This window comes from Euleptes europaea, chromosome 16 (assembly GCF_029931775.1).
Source record: "Euleptes europaea isolate rEulEur1 chromosome 16, rEulEur1.hap1, whole genome shotgun sequence".
In the NCBI taxonomy this organism is placed as follows: domain Eukaryota; kingdom Metazoa; phylum Chordata; class Lepidosauria; order Squamata; family Sphaerodactylidae; genus Euleptes; species Euleptes europaea.
Genome location: NC_079327.1, coordinates 27,917,997 through 27,941,534, shown reverse-complemented (window position 1 = coordinate 27,941,534; position 23,538 = coordinate 27,917,997). Strand labels below are relative to the sequence as shown.

The 23,538-nt window shown below is 41.3% G+C and overlaps 1 protein-coding gene across 1 annotated transcript in view; it reads left to right on the top strand.

Moving 5' to 3' along the window:
• GRTP1 (growth hormone regulated TBC protein 1) overlaps positions 1-20,768 on the top strand; it is a 28,254-nt gene extending 7,486 nt beyond the window's left edge. Inside the window, exons 3-8 of the mRNA XM_056861868.1 lie at positions 3,423-3,581; positions 8,763-8,887; positions 14,108-14,204; positions 17,496-17,668; positions 17,798-17,983; positions 20,468-20,768. Coding sequence (XP_056717846.1) covers positions 3,423-3,581; positions 8,763-8,887; positions 14,108-14,204; positions 17,496-17,668; positions 17,798-17,983; positions 20,468-20,557 — 830 coding nt within the window. The 3' untranslated portion in view covers positions 20,558-20,768. The remainder of the gene's footprint in view (positions 1-3,422; positions 3,582-8,762; positions 8,888-14,107; positions 14,205-17,495; positions 17,669-17,797; positions 17,984-20,467) is intronic.
• Positions 20,769-23,538: the final 2,770 nt, after the last annotated feature.

Below are 23,538 nucleotides of genomic sequence, written 5' to 3'. Positions count from 1 at the left end.
CCTTTAACTGGAAATGTGAGAGACTAACAGTGGGACCTTCTGCATGCAAAGCCTTACCCCACTGAACCACAGCACTTCCTCTGCAGATTAGAGTAGAATCAAAAATTTAGACTAGAACTGCATGATTTGTACATTCCATGTGTGGCAGGTCAGGGTCACTAGAACTTACTAGAAGTGTGCCTTTGTTTCCAAACAAAAGAAAAAATAGCTAACCATTCTTTGACGGGATGATGTTTTGGGGGGGGGATGAATAATCTTTCCTCCCCTGGAATAGAGCCTCACAATCGGTAAAAGAAGCTTAGGAAGGGAGAAAGACTCTCCTTTTTCCTATCCCTTACTACAATTACTTGTTTGGTAGTGTTGTTATGCCCTGACCTTGATAGCCCCAGGCTAGCCTGATCTCATCAGAACTCAGAAGCTAAGCAGGGTTAGCCCTGGTTAGTATTTGGATGGGCAACCTCCAAGGAACACCAGAGGCAGTCAGTGGCAAACTACCTCTGAAAGTCTCTTGCCTTGAAAACCTATGGGGTTGCCATAAGTCAGCTGAGACTTGACGGCACAAAAAAGAAGTGTTATGCTAGGCTTGCACTGGCTAGACAGGCAACCAATGAACTGGCAGAGTAATGCAAAATAAATTGGATAATATTTCCTTATTAAAATATATAAAGAGTAGCATTGCAGTTAGGAACACAATCAAAAATCCACATGTGTGTTTCGAACATAGAGGACATCTCTTGTTTTAGCACTGGCTGATTTAGGACTTAGTTTCATCACTTTTGTTGGTGTGCTAGGCTGTAGGGTGTACAGCTTCTCTCTGCTGCTGGACTCCGGTCGGGAAAGGGCGGGATAAAAATCAAATAGTACTCCAAAGTACTATCCCAACTCATGACCCTACAGGCATGCAGAAATGCCTGGGGTGAATTGATTACATAGGCCAGTTTTTCCAGTTGGCCAAGCTACTGTGACTGTGTTTGCCCCCTCACTGGCGTAGGTGCCAATTATTCTGTGATAAGGTGGCACCTATGCTGACATGGGGTCATGTCGGCTCCAAAGGAGCTTCGCTCCCTGCCCCTTCAGGAATGGACTGTAAATCATGTTTTAAGACCCTGTTGTCTCTTATTTTCTGTGGCTGAAAGGATTGGTGTCAGCTGTGGTGGCAATCCACCAGTAACTTTCTAAGTTTCCCTTTCAGCAGCTTCTTCCACCCCTGCCTACGTCTTGTGAATTTATAAAGCAGGCTGAGAGTTTGGCATGTGAGTTGCTTGAAGCAAAGCTCACTGGAGCACATCTGGTTCAAATGTGGCCGGTGCTTCTGTATCATAGCTTGCAGTTTATTCACAACTCTTTCAGTTTCGATTGGAAAGGTATTTGTTGGACAAAGGTTACTCTTAAAACCAAATTAAAGGGCCTGTTTCTACCCCTGTTTGCCCTCATATGGGGTTGAATCACAAAAGGAGGAATTCATCTGTGAAGACAGGCAAGTCTACCTCTCTCTGCCTGCTCCACTATTTTTGCTTAATGCTTGAACAATAATAACAGCCGGTCCTGAAGTATTGTGTCCATGTGAATCTGATTAGGGAAGTAATAATTGCAGATCATTGGTTGTTTCTCAAGAGGCAGTAACCTAGGAGTGGCTGCCAAACCAGGAAATGATGATGAACCATGCCTGATAACAGCATTCAAAGAATGTATCTGAAGAAGCAAGCTGTGGCTCACAAAAGCTCGTACCCTGCCAGAAATGTCAGTCTTTAAGGTGCTACTGGACTCTTGCTCTTTTCTACAACATTCAAGGAGTCTTTGGTGTCCATATCTCTCTTTTTAAATCAGGGTTATACAGATCTGAATAAACGCCTCAACTTTCTAAATGCCAGAAAAACATCCCAGACGCCCAAATGCCTTGGACTTTCCCAGCACTGTGATAATCTTATCATGCTAGCTGTTGTCTAAACCAAAAACATGACCTCTTTCTTACATTCACTTAGCAAGTGTTCTTGATGATAAGGTTTTAAGCTTGAATGAGTGTGGTTGGGAGTCTGGCTGGCTGCAGCTTTCAGTATATATTCTAGGAGACTATTTGCATTTGTTACTCTGCATGGTGATGGAAAAAGAAAAATGAACGTCTTTTGATATGTGCCATCATTCCTTTAGATTTAGACAACTACGCACCAAATGGTTTGGTCACTGTAAAGTTATGTATTGGGAAATTCTCTGTTTCCTGCTGCTATCTGGAAATATATGAAGGGTCTCCAGAACTTAAATTGGGTTTTTTTTCTTTGCTGGAGGCTTTTAACTATTTTCTGTCATAAGAACAGCAGCATAGCGGAACAATGAATACATTTCAAGCTGCAGGGCTGTGCTTTCCCCTTGCACAGGCCACCAAAGTCATAAGGCAATTTCTGCTGGCAGCATCTGATTTAACTGTGTTTCATGCTGGCTTTACTTTCAGAATCAATAGTTGCGATGGCATGGGGTCAGCTGCAAAGGCAAGAGAGAGAGATTATGGGAACAAAAATCAAATGTGGTGTGGTGTTTTTCTTAGCTATAAATATCCAGATGCTATAACATCTGTTTGGGGAAAATCACCGTCCGGGGAAGTCAGCAAGGATTTATCCCCAACACATCCTGCCAGACTTCTTTGATCGAGTGACGAGCTTACTGGATCGAGGGTTTGATGTTGATTACCTGTAAAGTTTTACAGTAAAGTTTTTGACAGGGTTCCCCATGATGGCTAAACTAGAGGACTGTGGACTGGACCCTAGGATAGTCAGTTGGATAGAGAACTGGTTGGAGAACCACACTCAAAGAGTAGTTGTCAATGGCATTTCATCTGAATGGAGAGAGGTGTCCAGTGGGGTGCCATGGGGTTTGACTCTGGGCCCAGTACTTTTCAGTATTTTTATAAATGATCTGGATGAGGGTGTGGAGGGACTACTCATTAAATTTGCAGATGACACCAAATTGGGAGGAGCAGTGAACACCCCAGAAGATATAGAATTCAACGAGAACTGAACACACTTGTTACTGTTTGCTTCATTTATAATCTGCCTTTCTCCCCAGTAAAGGCCCAGAATAGCTTACATCATTCTCCTCTCTTCCATTTTATCCTCACAACAACTCTGTGAGATAGCTTAGGCTGGGAGTGAGTGACTGATCCATGGTCATCCAGTGAGTTTCCATGGTAGAGTGGGGATTTGAACCCAGGTCTCCTAGTCTAACAGGGTACTACAATGGCTGTTATGTGACGTATATAAAATAACATAAATTCTCAGCACATTATTTCAAGTGTTAATTCTGCATTTCTAACCTCTTGGGAAATGGGCAGTGATTTGCCAATCTTCTTCACTTAACTTCTTGGATTCTTGTCTGACCTTTTTATTTGGGAAAAAAATGCATCAAAGAATATAATTTGTACTTTATTGCAGTGAAACGCTATATTAGAAAAGGCATTCCAAATGAGCATCGCGCACTGGTCTGGATGGTCGTGAGCGGTGCTCAGGCTCACCTGGAACAAAACCCTGGATACTACCAGAAATTACTTAAAGGAGAAAAAAATGACAAGTTGGTAGAAACAATTAAGACAGGTTAGTTTCTAAGCTTGGGGTTGGATCCCTCTTTGACAGAATCTTGCTCTTTCTGCCATTGTGGGAAGCTGGTCCAAGCAAACTCTGTGTGTACTTTTCTATACATGCTTTCCTTTTGCTGTCTAAATATGCTTTAGATTAATAGATACTTCACTGTAAATCTGGTACCATGTGTAATGTGTAGTTGTCAAATATATTCTTGGGTCCCTGCAAATGTTACAAGCCATCGATTACTATATAATATCTAAATTATAATTTATAATATACTGTATTATATAAACTGTAATATATAACTATATTATGTAAATAGTTAATAATTGCTTATTTAAAATGTTCATATGCTCACCTTTCTCCTGAGCATCTCAGGATATTGTGTGTTGTTTCTAGAGTCCTTATAAGATGCCTTGAGGGGTAGGGGTAAGGCTGAAAATGGAACTAAAGGCGAAACTAGTAAATTTATGAAGGTTCTGGTAAGTTTTGAATAGTTATTTTGGGAGGAAAAATTAAGGCAAAGGTGATGTACTATTCTACATCTTTTATTTCTTTATTTATATAAAAATTATGCTGCCTTTCCACCCAGAGTCCCTAAGGCGGTGCACTTAAAAACATTAAAACATTTAAACAATTTTAACTACTCTTTCCAAACTAGAATGCTAAGCTCTCCAGTTGATAACATCCTATATCTTGCTTCTTTAATACCAACCAACACACTGTATGAAGGGTGTTTTCTCCCCTTTTAGGTTTGTCTTTAGTTTGGTTAAGGCCCATACCATGGCTAAACCTAACTTCTCCATCCATGGCACAGTGTAGTTTCCTAGGAATCAGCTTTCTATTAAGGTAGATTCCTGTTACCCGATAGGAAGTAGTACAAATCAAATTGGTCGTACCCCTATCTTTATTGGGATTTGTATGTGATGTTTTCCCTGAGCTATCTACAAGCAGATATTTAAGGATCCCATGTATACACTTCCCCTGCCCCATTTGCACTCTGGTTGGGTTGGCAAATAATTTCAACCTGATACCTTTTAACTTCAGGTTTGTTAGACCTATTACACATAAGTGCTGTTTTTCTTCCCCCTCCTCCACAAATGTAATTCTTACAAACCTTTCTATATAGAAATATGGTCTCAACCAGTTAATATTCATGTCTCTGGTCTTGTTGGGGTCCTTGCTGGAATACACAAAAGGGTTCATATCCTGGAGTCTCTATGCTATCTGGGTTGGCCTGTTCCCAGTAGATTGTTGCTTGCTTCTCCTCACAGGATGCAGCATTAGCATCTTTTCTCCTTCTTGGAATTTCTCACTCTGGAAGTCAAGTACGGATTGTACTTTAGGTGCTTGTTGCAGATCAAACAGTTCCGACTGACTCTGTCCATCTTTCAAATCAGTAGATCCTGCAGACACGATACTTGCCGCTAGCTGTTTTTCAATTATTTTCTGAGTATCGGCCAAGTTGGAGAACTTTTAGAGCAGCTTCCTCATATTTTCTCTTGAATTCTTCATTTTCAGTTTTAGGAGTTTCTACGGTTTTACATTTATGCTTTTGTTGTGCTTCATCACATCTTTCCATTTCTCCGGTAAGTTCTTCCAGTCTTTCTGCTTGACCTTTGAGTTGTAAAGTTTCCTTGTCAAATGAAGTACAGTAGTTACCTTTAACAGTTCTTCTTTCTCTTTCATAGTTCTTCCAGTGTGGAACTCTTTGAAGGAGTTTTCTCCTTGCTGTTGGCTTTGTCAACAATGGTGCAGCTAGAATGTTTTCTAAAGGCTGTCAGAGGCTCTTTTGCCTCTGGCTGATCTGAATGAATACATTCTGTTTCTGTAGCAACACTTGTAGCTGCAGGCCTAGGGTGCACTTTTGAAGCCATTTCTTGAGTTCTGTTTCTGGTAATGGCTTGACCGGATTTTGCTTGTGAGGCTAAGTCATTACCCAGGAGCATAGGTGTAATTAAATCTTCCCAGACTCCTACTATCCACTTTCCCTGGAATCCTTTATATTTTTTTAAATATTTTTTTATTTTCTTCATTTAATATATCAACAAAGAAACAGTATCCAATAGTAAATAGTGATGATGATAATAATAATAATAATAATAATAATATCACAGTAAATTGACTTCCCCCTCTCCCTCTTCCATCTAAAAATAAATTGTATAAACTTCTGCTAACGGAACTAATCCCGATATTATTTTAATCTGTTATCATCCTATCCAACATTATTAAATCAATACCTAATATAAAATTAATACAAAGTATAGATAGGGGATTAGATCAAAGAATATCCTTTAAATGATCCCATTGAAAATTGTGGAATCCTTTATATTTAATGGGTACTTCAGTCAACTCCATATCAGATTCTGTGCCACTGATTCCTCTGATCTTACAATTCTTTCCTGGAAGACATTGCTCTTCCTTCACAAACTGAGGTATAATTAAAGCTCCCGTGTTTCTCCAGCACTTGTTCTAGATAGTCTCTGTTCAAACGCTGCTGCACTGTCCCCCCATATGAGACTCTGGTAGGACTCTCAAGTTTGGCTTCTTCAAGCTCTGGGCTGTTACGTCATTGTGCTTCTGTTTCAGAAAATATGTATGTATGAACAAGAGATACTTTGTTGTTTCAGATGGCACTACTAAGTTTCACTTATAACTGGCTGACACTTGGTTTCACACTGAGGGCTCTTTTGATTGACAGTTTCTGTTTGGTTTTCACTCACAATTTACTTAAGCACAATGTTTCTTTAGTTTTTAGGAGTTAGGAACAGTAAAAACAACAACAACACTTCACCAGTTTATTCCTTAACCTGGAATGAGATCACTCTTTGACGCCAGAGGTATTTCTCCTAAACCCTTTAGGGATCACTAGGGTTGCCAGGTCCCTCTTCGCCACCGGCGGGAGGTTTTTGGGGCGGAGCCTAAGGAGGGCGGGGTTTGGGGAGGGGAGGGACTTCAATGCCATAGAGTCCAATTGCCAAAGTGGCCTTTTTCTCCAGATGAACTGATCTCTGTCGGCTGGAGATCAGTTGTAATAGAGGGAGATCTCCAGCTAGTTCCTGGAGCTTGACAACCCTAGGGATCACTTGCTCCAACAGAGTGATTTCCCACTTTAATTATAAGGAGACACTCTCCACGCTTAGAGATATTGTCCTCGTTAATAACCAGTTGCTGACTCTATCTTGATCAGACAGCTCAAACAGTAGGGGTTAACTTACCGCACTTTGTATTCCCAGCAATGTATTAAGAGTTTGAAAACGTTATAAAAAACATCACTTTAAAAGGGTTTTTGGATACCATGGCTTATAAATGGTTGGAAGAAGTCTTCACAGCTAAAGGGGCCAACAAAGTGCGAACAGTATTTTTTATAACGTTTTCAAACTCTTAATACATCGCTGGGAATACAAGTAGGGTAACCCCCAGTGTTCCTTTGATTTAAACACCTGAAAAATCCTCTCCAGACAGCTCACAGCTCTACCTAGCTGCTTTAAGCTCCATCTGTGCTTAACTGACTCTCAGCTCACTGTCTCAGTTCTCAACTGTTAACAGTTCCCACAGCCACTCCCAGATTTCCACAATTGTCAATCAGGTGGCTCCAAGGCCAGAACAGCTCCCCAGAATTTAGCAGTTCTTCATAGGAGCTACAAACTTGAGCAGTTGAAATGCAGGCAGCTGGCACTGCATACCAATTGTACTTTTGAAGCATTCTTCAACAGCAGCCATATGTAGAGCACACACGTGTGTGTGTGTTAAGTGCCATCAAGTCGCTTCCGACTCATAGCGACTTTATGAATCAATGACCTCCAAAATGTCCTATCTTTGACAGCTTTGCTCAGATCTTGCAAATTGAGGGCTGTGGCTTCCTTTGTGGAGTCAGTCCATCTCTTGTTGGGACTTCCTCTTTTCCTGCTGCCCTCAACTTTTCCTAGCATGACTGTCCAGTGACTCTTGTCTTCTCATAATGTGACCAAAATACAATAGCCTCCGTTTAGTCATTTTCGCTTTTAGGGTCAGTTCAGGCCTGATTTGATCTATAACCCACTGATTTGTTTTTTTGGCAGTGCACACTTAACAGTCATCTAATCCTGATGTTATTGAGGCGTGCATAATAGTGGCCAGTTCAAGTTGACATACAGTACTGTGTATGTCAGTGTTTGGCATAATCAGACCTAAGGCAGTAATATGGGTCAATGAAAATGTAACCTCCAATGCCAGCAGCAAGAACAGTGTTTGGTCCTCTATGTCTTTGCTGAGGACAGTCACCTGACTGAGCTGAAAGACCATTCCACAATTAATTTTGACATCAGTTGCTTTTGACTGACTCGGATCCTGCTTGCGGTGGCGTTGGCCAGCATTTCCTTGCGTGTTTAGCTGCTGAAGGGTAAATTTTCCTTGACTTCCACTCCAATTCTAATATCCCACTGAAAACAGACAAATCCATTGGTCATTGTTAGAAAAACTACCATCTTTCTGAGTGAACGCTACTGCGTTCAGCCTGGGTCTGTGGGACGCAGAAGAATAAGTGAGATGTGAACTTACACAGTTTACTTTCCTGAGTGGGCCTAATAATGTGGCAGAGATAATTGCACTCAGTTATCATATAGATGCACTATTTCCCCCAATACTGGGAAGTGTCTCCACACTGTCTTCATGACATTTGGAAAGTAGAGCTGCCAAAAGAAAGATGTACATTTTAAGAAGTGGTCGGGAACACACACTCAGGGCAGAGAGAAGTAAAGTGAATGTTCAGCCCATAGACCTTGTGGAGTCATTTTAAAAGGCTGGGTAATTAGTTTTAAATAAACATGCTTCAGCTGAGAGTACAAGGGTACAATCAAATGCCTTTCAATCTAATGAGAATTGAGCCTTAAATGTGCTTATTTCTTTCAATTGCACCCTAAATTCAGTGACAATCTTTTCACAATTGTACTTACTCATTCACTCTGTTACAGATGCCTCCAGTGTTCAGTGGTTGTGAGCCATGTGGGCTTAAATTGTAATGACAAGCTTGCATTTTATGATGCTTTGCTGAGCAAAGTCCATGGATTCTTCAAGTAAAAGACCTTGAAGTTTTCCTCAAAGACACACAGCCTACATTTAGTAAAATTGGTTTCTTGAATGGCAGTAAACAAATTTCTAGGGACATATCATTAAATTGTTATCTCCCTCTCTTGCTCTTTTTATTTCTTTTAGACATGAACAGAACATTTCCAGATAACATAAGGTTTCGCAAAACTGCTGATCCCTGTTTACAGAAGACACTCTACAATGTATTAGTGGCATATGGGCACCATAATAAATCTGTGGGTTACTGTCAGGTATGTAAGTTAAAAAATATAAGAACCTACTGTTTTAAAAGTAGAAATGTCTTCACAGCTTTTGTAGCATTGAAAGCATAAATTCAGTTTCTCACACTTCATTTCTTGTCAACGTATTTTACTAATTTGAACTCCTAAATGTAAGCCATGTTTTAATAGTTGTACACCTTTACCTTTACCTTTTATCCCTTAGAAGCTCTTTGATCAATTGATCTTGAGCAGCATATATCTAGTGTTGGAGGGATATAAGGACTGAAACAAATCTTGCCACTGACAATGTAGCCTTGGGGTCCCTATCACTTAGTAAAAAGGCATTATGTCAGTCACAGAGGCATTGGATTTGTATATTAAAAGGGGGGAAATATAGTGCGATCGAAGTTCCTCGTAAAAGCGGCATTCCAAAAGGGCATGGGCTAATGAGTCAATAGAGCCAGAAGAGCAAGGGCAGATCCTGTCTGAGTATGGTATATTCAGAATTCTGCCCTGCATTACCATAGAAGGGTTAGCATTTAATCTAGCCAAGCAAAAAGCTCTACAGAGACGAGGAGTTGTTAGATAATATGTATAGGCAGGCAGACCACGTGGAGGGGGTATTCCGAAGAACTGGGATGAACAGACACGACGAGCACGAAAAGTAGTGCTGTTATAATCGAGCTCTTTAATGCGCTTTTTAATTTTGGCAAAAGCTTCAGTTTTCCCAAGATCTGATAACATATCCTGCGAGAAGCCCAACAACGCCAGTTTCTCATCTAAGATTTTTTGCCATGAGGATTTAAAAGGGTCATGCTTCAGAGAAGCTAGGAACCCCTCAGTGCTAAAGCACAGTTTAAGGTGTTTAAAGGCGGCCAACCACGCCCTAGCTTCAAGTGACATTTGGCCAAACTCGGAACGAAGAGTAACGCCAGCAACACATCGAGGGGCATTTAGAAGTTTTCGTAAGAACTGAATCAGTGGATGATCTATAGATTCATTGATGACTGTAATCCAGATGGCAACACCAAAGAGGATAATTGGGGTAATTTTCAGGTTAAAAACCTGAATAGCCCCTGGAATATATTTGCCACCTTTGGTGTGAAAAAAATTGACAATAGCACCAACCCCAGGTTTAATTTTGTTGGACACTGCTTTTTGATGGGCATTCCAATTTAGGTTACGGGAAAAAAGAATGCCAAGGTAAACAAACTCCTTGACTTGGTCAACCTCAAAGCCATCTAATACCCAGCGAAAAAGAGGCAATTTTCTCCTCTTAGTGAAGATCATAATCTTAGATTTATGATGGTTTATTTTAAGACCTTCCCTAGAGCAGTACTCAGAAAAAGTTTGCAAAGGTCTTTTCAAACCAATTATTGTGCGAGACAGGAGAACTGCATCGTCAGCATAGAGTAGAATCGGGGTGGGATGACTTGCAAGCTTTGGGGGGTGGCAAAACTCTGAGAAATTGGTTGCCATATAATTCAGGTATAGGTTAAACATGAGAGGAGCAAGGAGGCAACCTTGTCTAACTCCCTTGACCAGTTCAAAGGGCTCGGTTAGTTCTCCTTGGTTGCCACAGCGAACCTGAGCTGTGAGGTCAGTATGAAATTGCTGAATAAGTTATAGTAACCTCCTATCCATAGTAGAATGTGATAGTTTCAACCATAGCCTCTCCCTCGGGATGGTATCAAAAGCTCCCTTAAGATCCATAAAACCCGCATAAAGGGTGCCATTTCTGGGGGAGGAATATTTCTCTGCTAGATGGGAGAGCACTAAACAGTGGTCCGTGACAGACCAACCCCTTCTAAAGCCAATCTGTTCCCAGCCAAGGATGTCATTACTCTCAACCCAGTCCAACAGCCTCTTTAATAAGAAGGAGGAATACAATTTGCCTAAGCAAGACAAAAGGCTGATTGGACGATAACAGCTTGGGTCAGAGCGCTGACCCTTTTTAAAGATTGGGACGATAATAGTATGTCTCCAAGATTTTGGAATAGCTCCCGAGGCATTAATTTGTGTGAATACAGGAGCAAGAATGTTGGCCCACCAATCGCTGTTGACTTTAAAAAGTTCGTAGGGATTTAGATCGGGACCTGGGGCTTTACCTGAGTGAAGGCGATCAATGAGCGGTTTAATTTCCTTAGGAGACACATCTGGCCAGGAATTCAACAAAATAGAAGGTGCTACAGGTATAAGACCCTGGTTTTCCACAGAGTAGGAGAAGAGGCTCTTGAAGTAAGCTACCCAGACCGAAGACGGGATACATGCGGGGACTATAGTTGTACACCAGCCATTCTGGTTTGCTTTCCTCATTTGTAGCTTCCTATCTCTATTCAAAATAGATTCTGAGGGCTCAAACAGATAAAATATGACTGCTTTCCATAAAATGCAAAAGGCTTGTGTGGCCTCAATTTGCCTCTGAGCCATGCAGGGAAAAGAGAAGGGATTTAGTTATTCAACTTTCAATCAGTTTTGTTATTGGAAACTGGCTCCCCCCTTCTGCTTTAAACATTTTACGGGGACGGGGGACTCAAGCTTTCTCCTTTAAAGTGCTAATAGGTTGGAGGAATTGGTTTCACAGAGCAGAACCAAGTGGAGGTTGAAGTATTAAATCCCTTATCCCTTCCTTGTGCTGCCCTGAGGCAAATTGAGGCTGCTCAAGTCTTCAGCTTGGGTTTTATGGATGGATTCAGATGCATAGTCTTTGTCTAATCTGCTTTGCCTAAGGTTGGTGCACTGTAAATTGCAAGACACCATGCTACTCACATTGTGCTTTGTTTCTTGGGTCAACATTTGTTCTTTGAAAGGCCCATTGAACCTAGAGAAGGTCCAACTCCTTTGCTCATGGGGCAAAGTTTGTGTATATGGCTACACCTGTGTTTGTTGCCTTTTGACACATTACTTCTAAGCTTGCTGTCTTAGAATCAAGTCTAGCTGATTTCGAAGAAATGTGCTGCTAAATAAGCAAGTTTGAAATTGTAAGCCACACAGCCTGGTCCCAAGGACCCATTTGAGACAAACATTTCTAACTTGGCAATGAGGCAGAATCATCTCATTCCTGTCCTACTTGCTCACGACAAGTAATCTGATTCACTTATTGTTTCAGAATTCATGTGAAGCAGAGCAGGGTTAATTTGCAGGCTTCTTGGCTGATCTAGTGATACATTAGTGTACTGTTCATGGAGCAGTGATGTCAACTGTTGACCAGTGGTTTGGTTAGCAGCAATTCTAGTACGAGTGCCCTTGCGTCAGTGCTGGAACCCTCATACCTGATATAGTACTTGCCCTGTTGGTGCAGAAGTATAAGGTCAGCCCTTAAATGGTTTTTCCAGTGGAAGAACTAGAAGAAGTTAGAACGTAGCCTAGGAGTAGCCCCGTTGGACGATGGCCATAGCCTAATAACTCTAATTTTGATTAGTTTCTACTAATTTGCCTGGGTCAAGACGTTAGGCTAATGCCTGTAATTTCCTGGTTCCCCTGTGGCCCTTCTGATCTGTGGTAGTGGGTAATATTGCCTTGTAGGAGTGCCTTTTTATTGCTACGTAAACTCTAATTTCATGTTTGTAAATAAAACAGATACTATAAACCCATCATAGGCCTCCACTGTTTCTAAAAATAAACAAAGACTGGTGGTGCTTCTCCTGGCAATTCTTACTGTGCGGGGCAGTGCACATCAAAATATTGTCAATCAGAGTGTCCGTCAGGAGCCTGGTTTTTATTCGGTACTCTAAAAAGGGAGAACAAATTTGGTTGTGACCTTTTGAATGTCTGCTGGAATCATGTGTAAACCTCTACTTGTTTATTTGTTTTTTCATAACTTTCCCAGTGCTTTTCAATACAGTAACACAAACATGTCCATTGGGTAACCTGTATTAAGAAACATCACAGTGAACTTGCTGTTGTATGTCTTAGTACTAGTAAAGCTTTTATGCCAGCATTTACAATTGGTGAATATTCTGGGAGGACAGCCGTTTGCTGCTGCTGCTGTCGCAGTTCAAGTGCCAGATAGTTCTCTGTCGCCATGGTTGCCATTGTCAAGCAAACTGGTAGGAAAAGGAATGAAAGACGTCCTCACGATTGGCGGCCAGATACCCTAGCAAAACTGAACCGTCTCTACAACAGCTGTTGGCTTTCTACAGGGTCACAGGCTGGGGTGGGGGTGCTGGAAACTAACCTTTTTGAAGACTGCCCATCGGATAGGAGCAGATGGTTACAGTCTCCCATTGTCTGAAAAGAAAAATTACTTCTGTTTGAATCGACCGAATGTAGTTCCAGAAAAAACGTCTGGTTTCCCAAGTACTAGGGGGTATTGGGCGTTTTGTCTTCCTTGAGTCAAAACTGGCCTCCTTTATGAGAGAAAGTATTATTCTGTTCTGCCATGGTGTGTGTGTGTGTGTGTGTAAAGTGCCTTCAAGTCACAGCCGACTTATGGCGACCCCTTATGGGGGTTTTCATGGCAAGAGACTAGCAGAGGTGGTTTGCCAGTGCCTTCCTCTGCACAGCAACCCTGGACTTCCTTGGTGGTCTCCCATCCAAATACTAACCAGGGCTGACCCTGCTTAGCTTCTGAGATCTGACGAGATCAGGCTAGCCTGGGCCATCCAGGTCAGGGCTCTACCATGGTAGAAGTCACTAAAAAAATTGAAGAGCTCTTGATGGGAAGGCACCAGGGATGATTCGCAAGGTAACTGGAGAAGCATTTGAAGGCTATTAGTGCAATCCTAAACAGAGTTACACCTTGACTGCAGTGGATTTATAAAGGGTGTAACACTGCTAGGAATGGCACTGTAAGGCTGACAAGTATAACTGATAGCACTGTTCATGAATATTTGAAGATAATCTTACGATTAGTTTACACATTTGAAACAGCAGTTGGTGTGAATGTGGCCAAATGATCAGTTTTCACACAAAAAGGTCAACTTGGAAGAAAACTGTGTAAATACAAGTACATTAATTAGCAGTACCATGACATATGCAGAGTATGCTATTCTTTTGGGGGAATATTAACCAGTAGTTTTCCCTATCTTGCCTTGTAAATTAATGGATTCTTATCAACATGTAATAATAACCTATGGATCATGCATTAACCAAAGATCAGAAATAGACTGGGACACCCTTTAAAACTGACTTTGAGTAAAATGAAAATGGCTTTTCTCATCGTATTCTCTTGGCTTTTTCAAGTAACATTTGTCAACATGGAATCAAACAGGATCTCTGAGATAAACAGTCTTTCCCTTTTTGTTTCAGGGCATGAACTTCATAGCTGGATACTTGATTCTTATTACAAAAAATGAAGAAGAATCTTTTTGGTTGTTAGACGCTCTCATTGGCCGAATATTACCAGGTATGTTAAACTCTCTCCTTTATAAGTATGCTAAGTGATATAAATCACCATGATAATCAGACCTCATCTGAAGTACTGCGTCCAGTAGTTCTGGACAGAACACACACTTTAAAAAAGTATAGACAAATTGGAATGGGTTCAGAGGAGAACAACACAGAGGTTTTGGAGTCTAGAGAGCAAATCCTATGAGGAAAGGCTGAAGGAACCGGTCATGTCTGTTTGATGGCTCTTCAGGTACCCTATGGGCTGTCACACAGCAGAGGGCAAAGACTTGTTCTCTGCTGCAACAGAAGGCAGCGAATGGGCTCAAGTTATGGAAGGGTAGATGTCAGGTGAATATGAGGAGAAAGTTACCAATAGTGAAAGCATTCAACATGGGAAACAGTTGGCAGGGGAAGGCTATTCGCACTGGAAGTCTTCAAGTACAGACAGCTGTCAGGAATTTCAACTTCCTAAATTAAAGTAGGTGGTTGCTAGATGATGGGAAGACTTACTGCTTCACAAAGACATAAGAATGCATAGCTAAAAAAAATTACAGTACACTTGCAGGAGTACAAAAGACCAAGCAACCACGTGGTAAAATGCCACCGTGTGTACTAAGCTGGTATTCATTCAAAACTAACAACTGCAGATGATCCTGCAGTCTCCCCTGGCAATTATTCTGTTGTTCTAAAAGTGTTCTGCAAGGAAATGGCACGGGAATGTTATTTTTCTTTGCACTAACGAAAAAACAAAATAATTCCCCCCCCCCCAAAAAAGCATCTACTTATTGGGTTCATAAGAAGGGGAAAAACTACTAGTGAAGCTACTTGGCATATTAACCCCTTGCAATGAAGCTCTTATACACTGGATAGTTGACAGGATCTAGCTACGATTCTCTCATATGCCGGTTGAACTTAGCCGGTCAAAATCATCCGCAAGAGTGGATGGTAAGTTTCGATCATAACGCATCGCCTACCCTTTGGAATTAGCTGCCACCACAGATGCATATGCTCTTCTAACTGCAGACTTTTAGTTCTTCTTTTTTTTTAACCTGGTAGAATTTATTTTTGGGTGAATTATCCAGTTAGTGGTGGCTAAAGATGGGGTGCCACCAAAGATGATCAGCCACCCAGGAATTGGGAGCAGATTTGAGCGATTTATTCATTGTTCCACTCATGTCTGTGAATTCAGTACAGCAAGTTGTTCATGCCTCATGGGAATTCAGGAAGCCCAATTTGGTATGTGTGGCTTTTTCCTAGCTGGGAAGGCTAGTTTCTGAACATTAACAGGGCGAAAGGTAAACATTTCCTTTCCCAAGCAGTAGATTTACACAAGTTACCTGGAGGATGAGGTGTTATTTCAATGCAGGTGTGACACGTTGCCTGTAGTTTAGATATGGAATCGTGGTCACAGATTCGGACCGGGCCTTGTTGGCTGTCTACTCCAACCACCTGCTAAATGTATTGGTCCCATCAGTGTCTATGTCAATAAATATTTTCGCTGTCTGAGAATATCATCTCTCTACTGGCTTATTTTCAACAACTCAGAATGCACCTTCTTCTTGTCCTTATTCTGTGTTTTGGAAGTTAATATTACATGCACCTTTAAATTCAAAGCCGGTTTGCTCTGACTCATTTGCCCATCATTTTTTTTGAATCCGGAAAGCAGGGGCGATTCGAGCCTGGTGCCTCTGACCTCAAGTCTAGTATTTCTAGCTGCTTGAAATGGTGCCTTGCCATTTTTAATAGGACCTTTTGGCATTTGATTCCGTTTTAGTCATGGAGAGAGTGAAAGCGGCAACTGCTGTTCCCTTGCCACAGATCAAATAGTCACAGGAATGTAAAGCTCCGTGTGCTTGATGACCTAAGCCCAGTCCCAGGGCACCCTCTTGTGGCCTCCCTACGGAAGTTGTTTAACTTGTCTTTATTGTTTAAAACAGCGGTTCCCAAACTTTTTGAGTCACGGAGCACTTTTCAGGAGAGAAATTAATCATGAAGCACTAACTTTCACCTAGCACTTATATACTAAACTGAACGACAGTAGTATTTTTCTTTCCAGTCTCTTCACGGAGCACTAGATGTTTCGTGGAGGACCCCTGGTTTAAAATATATGTGAAATGGAAAAGCTGGTTAGTGGTGGAGTGGGCTGTGTGTGCGTATACTGCCTGCCGGGCCCCTTGTTGTGCCCTGATGATGTCTGTGTCATGTCAAACCACCAATCAACTTTAGTCTCTGGGACGGAGTAGCAGAATCTGCATATGCACATTAAGTTCTGTAACTCCAGATGCAAGATGTCTATTTTGGAATTGGAATTGGAAATCAAGACAAGGGAGGGCAACATCTGTGGAAATCCCAGGCAGTATCCCCAGGCTGAGTTCTGGGGAGGCGTCATGAAGGAAGTTACTGGGGCCCAGGGATAACCACAGATCAGTCCAGTTACCACCTACCTTTGCTTGTGTAATTTGAAGTAAGGGTTCCCTTGTCCTTCCTGAGGTTTTTCTTGCTGCTCAGAGGCCGGAGGGTGTCCTATATAGGCTCCCCCTGCACGTGTTATCTGGCCTGTGCCAACAATAAATAATGTTTTCCATTGGGGAGGAAGGCGTGTCTTTATGCTGAAGACTTAAGTTTACTGCCAAAACATAGTCAGTTGTATCCAAAAGGGCTATTATACTGGTGGAGTTGCACTTCCATAGACAGGGAAGGTTGGTTTTCAATGCTTCTCCCTACCCATTGCAGATCCTTCTTCTCCCCTTGCTTTTCTGATAATCCCTTGACCCCAGGAGCACAATTGGGGGGCAGCAGAAATAAAAGGTGGGGGAAGGCCTCCTACTCCTAGTTTCACTATGCTGGCAGTGCTTTGGATCCAGCCCCAAGAGCCTTTGTGGCTTACTGTTTTGTCCTTAGTACGTCATGGGCCTTAGACCATTCTGTGGCTCCAAATGGTGGATATATATAGGGGTTCAGACACACTGGAGGATTGCACTTTGCATGAAGTACTGTTGTTCCTCCACTGTGTATTTACACACCTGGAGCTTGTGCCTATACAGGCCACAGAACGTGGCATCTTTTGTAAAGCTTCCATTAAAAGCAAAGGGCTTGACTCCTCCCACTAGGGAAGCTGCTGGAAGAGCTGGCCCTCTATTCAGGAGTGGCTGAGCCGTCACTCTTAATGGGACCGTTTTCTGTGAAAACGCGCAGATGCAGTCGTGTATATAGGAAAGAGACGAAACAGCTTGTTTGTGTTGCACAAAATAGTATATTGTGTGACCCTTCTTTGGTGATTACCTCTTTCCTTTTACCCCTTTATCAGATTATTATAGTCCAGAAATGATGGGCTTGAAAACGGATCAAGAAGTCCTGGGAGAACTTGTGAGAATGAAAATACCAGCCATCGCAGAATTGATGGACAGACATGGTGTCATGTGGACTTTGGTGGTGTCCCGTTGGTTTATCTGCTTGTACATTGACATTCTTCCCGTAGAGGCAAGAGAGAGCTTGATGTTATTTTTAGCCATGTGGGGATTGTTGTTTTTAGATAACGTCCAGCTTTTAATTCTGTAGCCACATACCCTCTAGTGGCCTTTTAAAAAATTTCCCTTGTTTGCCCCACAGACTGTACTTCGAATTTGGGACTGCTTGTTCTATGAGGGATCAAAAATAATCTTTCGAGTGGCCTTAACGTTAATTAAGCAACACCAAGCTTTCATTTTGGAAGCCAACAACTTCCCAGACATCTGTGATAAATTTAAGCAGATCACCAAAGGTCCATTTGTAACAGAGTGTCATACTTTCATACAGGTGCGTATGTTTTTTTAAAAATTATATATAAAAGCCTTCCTGGAATGCTGTGATATAGAAATCTTTTGAAGCGAATCAGTGTATTGATTCAGTAGAGTTTTCACGCTGTGCTTTTGAGCATTGTGGGCTGCATTTCAAAAGACACTTATGTGCAGATACACAGATTCATTGCAAATTATAGAGAGATCTGTGGATGTGCAGAAAAACCTCATTGTCTTGTGAAGGAGTAACAATTGATAGAAGTGATTAACTTGTGAGTTCTCCTCTGTTCCTTATCCTGGGCTACTGCTCTTCCATGTAGTTTCTTGCAGTGAATGGATAGAACATTCTCATCCAGTAAGCTGCTATCCTTCTTTCAGAAGTGGTTGCTATGAAGGGCTGAGAGAGAAAATTTCATCACATTGTGCTGCCTTTCCCCCTGAAATGAGCTCAGAGGGGCATTTTAGTCTCACAACCACCTTGAAACAATGGCCATTTTTGCATGGTCAATTTTGATGCTCGCTCAAAGCTCTTTTTTAAAATGCGTCTTTAAAACTGCCTCTTGGTCAAAAAAAGAAGTTCCACTCCACCCACTCGCCTGCTCCTTTGTTCCTGTTTGCATAGCTAACGCGCCTGTTGTTTTGCATTGAGGGATTCTTCGAGGCAAACACCAAAGTAATGCAAAGCAGGTCTGCACCAGCTTTGCAGTCACTTCCAGAATGTCAGTTCTGCGTGCAAAATTTTAAAAAAATATGTGGGGCAATTCAGCCTGGAATGCGCTGCTAATTACCATGGCCAATGACTTACACAGTAGGGTTTATACCTCAATGAAGGATCTGAATGTCCACCTGCCTGCAGTCCTTCCTTTTCAGTAGGTGGTGTGGACCAGATTGGAACCACCAAACCTTCAGGTCTGTCTGGTTCTGACCCCCTCCCCCCCAACCAACTGTGCAATTGACAAAAAGGGAGGGAGCAGGGCTGCAGACACCAGCGTTAAGTTGCCTGGCTGTAGCCAGTGCTGGTCACAATTGCCCGGAGTCCTCCCTATTTTCCACCTGGCACAAAAAGCTACTCAAGCTAATGGCTGAGAGGTGACTTAGTCTGAAACAATGACTTGCACAATAGGCCTTATAGCTCAATGAGAACGTGAACACGTGTTTCGTATGTTGAAATCCTATCCAAGTTAATGCACTGCTCTGGCTGTAGAACAGTGGTGAGGGGCCTCATGCTGGTAAGCCAACCTGTGCTGCCTGCTCTTTAGGCCCCATGACCGCCTTTTGATCAATCCCCTCTTCACATGCCATGCTAATTGATTGGTCTTGAAAGAGGCGTTGGTAGGTTCTGGCTTGAGAAATATTTTCCCAGGAAGCAGAAATGAGGGCTGATCCACGCTGAAGTACATATTGCTTCCTACAGCGGCCAGCCAGAGTCCTTTGTGAGGCTTACAACCTGTCTATGAAAGAAACAGGGCTCTCAATTCCCAGTATCTTGAATTCAGGTTATGTTCCTTCTGAATATGGAGATCTTCTGTAGCTATCATACCCAGTGCCCTGACTTGGATGGACCAGGCTAGCCTGATCTTGTCAGATCTCAGAAGCTAAGCAGGGTCAGCCCTGGTTAGTATTTGGATGGGAGACCACCAAGGAAGATCAGGGTTGCTGTGCAGAGGAAGGCACTGGCAAACCACCTGTTACGTCTCTTGCCATGAAAACCCCAAAAGGGGTCGCCATAAGTCGGCTGCGACTTGAAGGCACTTTACACACACATACACACACCCTGTAGCTGTTGATAGACCTGTCCTCCACAAAGCTGAGTAACCCTTTAAAATAAATTGAGTGGCAGTTACTACTTAAGGCTTACACACTCTGCAGTTATTCCATATGTTGTTAATGGAGAATAGCAGAAATGGAAGCTTTACATAAATCTCCTTTTGCAGTAAGTTGCAAGAATGTGCAATTCTTGCAATAGATTTGTATCTTTAGGTTATGAGTATTGTATTCGTGCACCTGTGATTTTTTTTAAAGTTGCAATTACATATTGTGTTGTCCTTGAAATTGGAGGAGGGGGCCTTTCATAGTTGTGGCTGTACAGCTGAAGCAGAGGGGGATGTTCTGAGTACTGGGATATTCTGTCTGTGCTGCTCCCTCTCTAACGTACCTTAGGTTTTAAAAAAAGTTATAGTGTAAAAGAATAATGTTCAGGGAGTGTGGATTAGAGTGGAACAGATTGCATGAATATAATTACAATCCTGACTGTTGGGAGTGTGGGTGTGACACTGTACTGGATGGTCACATCATAACTGACAACATTGCACCAGTGAGGTATCCCATTTTATAGATGAGGGAATGTGGGGGGATGAGACGTGGTGGTTGAGTAGAACTTTCCAATACAGGGATCCCAGCATCTCCACAGACTCCCAGAATGACACTGACCTCTGCTGTTTCTGTCCCCACCCCTCTTCGTTTCCCAGATTTATACTCACAAGCGTTCAATTCTCAATTCTAGAAAATATTTACAGATCCTGGAAGTCTGCCGATGGCCACCATAGACAAACTTCGAGAAACTTGTAGAGAGAAGCTTACTGCTCAGAGATAAATGGGACAATATTTAAAACAATCTACTGCAAATGTGGGCACATTCCTTCACTTAATTGCACTAAACCATGCACAATTTCCAGTCTCATTGAGTGTTGACTGGCACTTGACCAATTTTTCCCAGCCTTTCAAGTAAGTGTTGTAAACTGGATAACTGGATCTTTTTTTAAAATTACTGTATAAATAAAATGTGATCAGTGTGATGGTGAACTCTTGGGGAGGGGGTCAAAATCACTGTCTGAGGAAATTTTTGTAATGTTTAAGGTAATAAGCTTATAAATGCATTAATTATAACGGTACAAAATAAATTCTATTTATTTGCGAAATTCCTTTTTTGTTTGTGATCTTCATAGCAAATGGTTGAGCCTAGTACTATTCTGTAATAGAATGGCTCCTGCTTGATTTTCTAAACAGAGCATCCTCTCCATCATTTGAACTGCAATACGGATGTTTCTTATGTATTCGTACAGGTTGAGTATCCCTTATCCAAACTGCTTAGGACCAGAAGTGGTCTGTATTTCGGATCTCTCTGTATTTTGGAATATTTTGGAATTTTTGCTTATACATAATGAGATATCTTAGGGCTGGGAACCAAGTCTAAACATTAAATTCGTTTACGTATTATATATACTTTATACAAGTAGCCTGAATGTGATTTTAAACAATTAAAAAGCATAATTTTGTGTACATTGAACCATCAGTGGCGCTGCTGAGGGCCTGCATGCCAGCTCAAAACTTCTGGTTTTTGGATGAGTCCGGATATCAAATGTCCCGATAAGGATACTTAACCTGTACAAGGTGATGCTATTCTGCTCTGAGGAGAAGAAACCAATCACATAATGTAACTACTTTCATTGTGTATTACATAGGTGCCTGCCCTCTCTTAACACTTCTATGCCCTATATTTTAAGACACTGGGTCTCTTTTAAAGCCTGCTGCCATTATAGATTTTCTTCTCCAGGGAGAGAATAGTATGATAAACCTCAGACTATACACACATAGATCCCAAGACTTGTGGAGTATTCTGCTCAAAAGGTTTCACTTTCCTTTTTATTGCTTGCCCCTTCCCCCTCACACTTAGCTCCTTGTGCAGATCTATTCCACTCCTAACTATCTTCTATTCATTGAACTTCTGGAAACCTAGCAATTAAGAGGTAAGGGGTTGATTCTGTGTACACATTTGAAAAGGAACAATACGATTAAGGTCTTTCTCAACGCTGTATGTTTATTTTATAACATTTTTTGCTGTGAAGAAGAGGCACGTAATCTCTGCAGTTTTGAGAACTACAAAACAAAGCCTCTGTGATAATATCTTCTAGATAGAAAAATTGTCCAAAATAATCTTACAGAAACCTCTGAAAGAGCATGACATTGTGAATGGATTAATGGAAGTCATTTACCCAAAAATTTAAACATTGCATCAACATACAGCCTCATGCTACATAATTAAAAACTAATTATTTCATGATGAATAACCTTTGAACTATATCTTAAATAGATTTTTCCTCAAAAAGCATATTTAAAAATCAGATTTAAATACAATCTTGATTTTTAATTTTTGTTTTATATCATTTTTATCCACCCTGTGCAAAATTCAAAGTGATGGTTCTTACATTTAAGGCCCTAAATGACGTAGGACCAGGATATGTAAAGGACCATCGCCTGTACTATTCAACTTACCTCTCAAGCCCTGGTCTCTGTGCCCTGACCTTCGGGGGTGAGGCAGGTGGTAACTAGACACAGGACCTTTTTTGTGGTGGCACCTCACCTTTGGAACATACCGAGCACCTATGTCACTTTCTTTCAGGTACCAAGCTTTTAATTGGGCATCTTAACTTTTTAATTGTTTGTTCAATGAACACTTTAATTCTATTTATGTCTAATTGGTTGTTAATTAAGGGTTTTTTAATGTTATGGTTTTTAATTGTAAGCTACCTCAAGCAGGACTCTGCAAAGGTAGCATAGAGATTGTCAAAATAAATCTCAGTGTACCTCTACTCAGTAAGGCTGGTTCCTGCAGAAATAAAGAACCATCCACCTCACAAATCCAATGTTAATGAAATCTGTAAGCTGCAAGTTATCTGCATACAATTCCATACAAAAACTAGCACCTACCTCCATGCTTGTTTAGATAGTATCACTGCCCAATTTCTGTCAAAGGTCTTTCTGTTATGATTAACATAATGAATAACATCTGATTTTCAGCATTTCTATCCATACAGGTCAAGCACAGTAATTAAAGGGAAGCTTACCTATAAACTTAAAAAGGTATACAAGTTGCCCTGTAGGTTGAGTAGAAAGTATCTTGAAACATTTTAACGAAGTTTTAGTGCAGCAATACAAATTATGTGTAAGGTGAGTTAGGAAGTGGTTCAGCTTCCCAAAAAGGTAGTTGTGAAAGAGCCTTGTATTAACTCAAGAGACTAGGGACAAAGCATGTACAGAAAAAAGTCTTTATTAGCATTGTTACAGGCAATGCATCCATAACTGATCCTTGTAGTGTACAATCCCAGCCAAGGTCAAAAGCAAGAATTAGCAGATTGAAAGTCTACTGTACACATGTGCAGGAGGAGGATCTTTGAACTTTCAACAGAAGAGACTGAAATTCACTTACAAAAAATAAAGTAACACCCATTTTATGTAAAAAAAGGGCCAGCTCCTATGAAGCTGACAGATCAAAATATCTTGGAGTTGGCCAATTTACCTTCACACCTTGCATATACCAGGCTTAGCATTTAAAGCTTATTAATGACATATACCCAGGTAGAGACAAAGTGGGAATAATTTTAAGTTTGATTGGTCAGTCATTACATTTAAACTGCGGAAGTGCAGCGACTAAATTCAGCACAGGATGGTAGTACCAGGAAGTGGAAGTTTCCCTTTGTTAGATAGAATTAATCTGAATTTAAGTGAATGAATGTGAATTAACTACATCACACCCATTTTAAGTAGTTGACATTTAAAAACCATGCCAATTCAGAA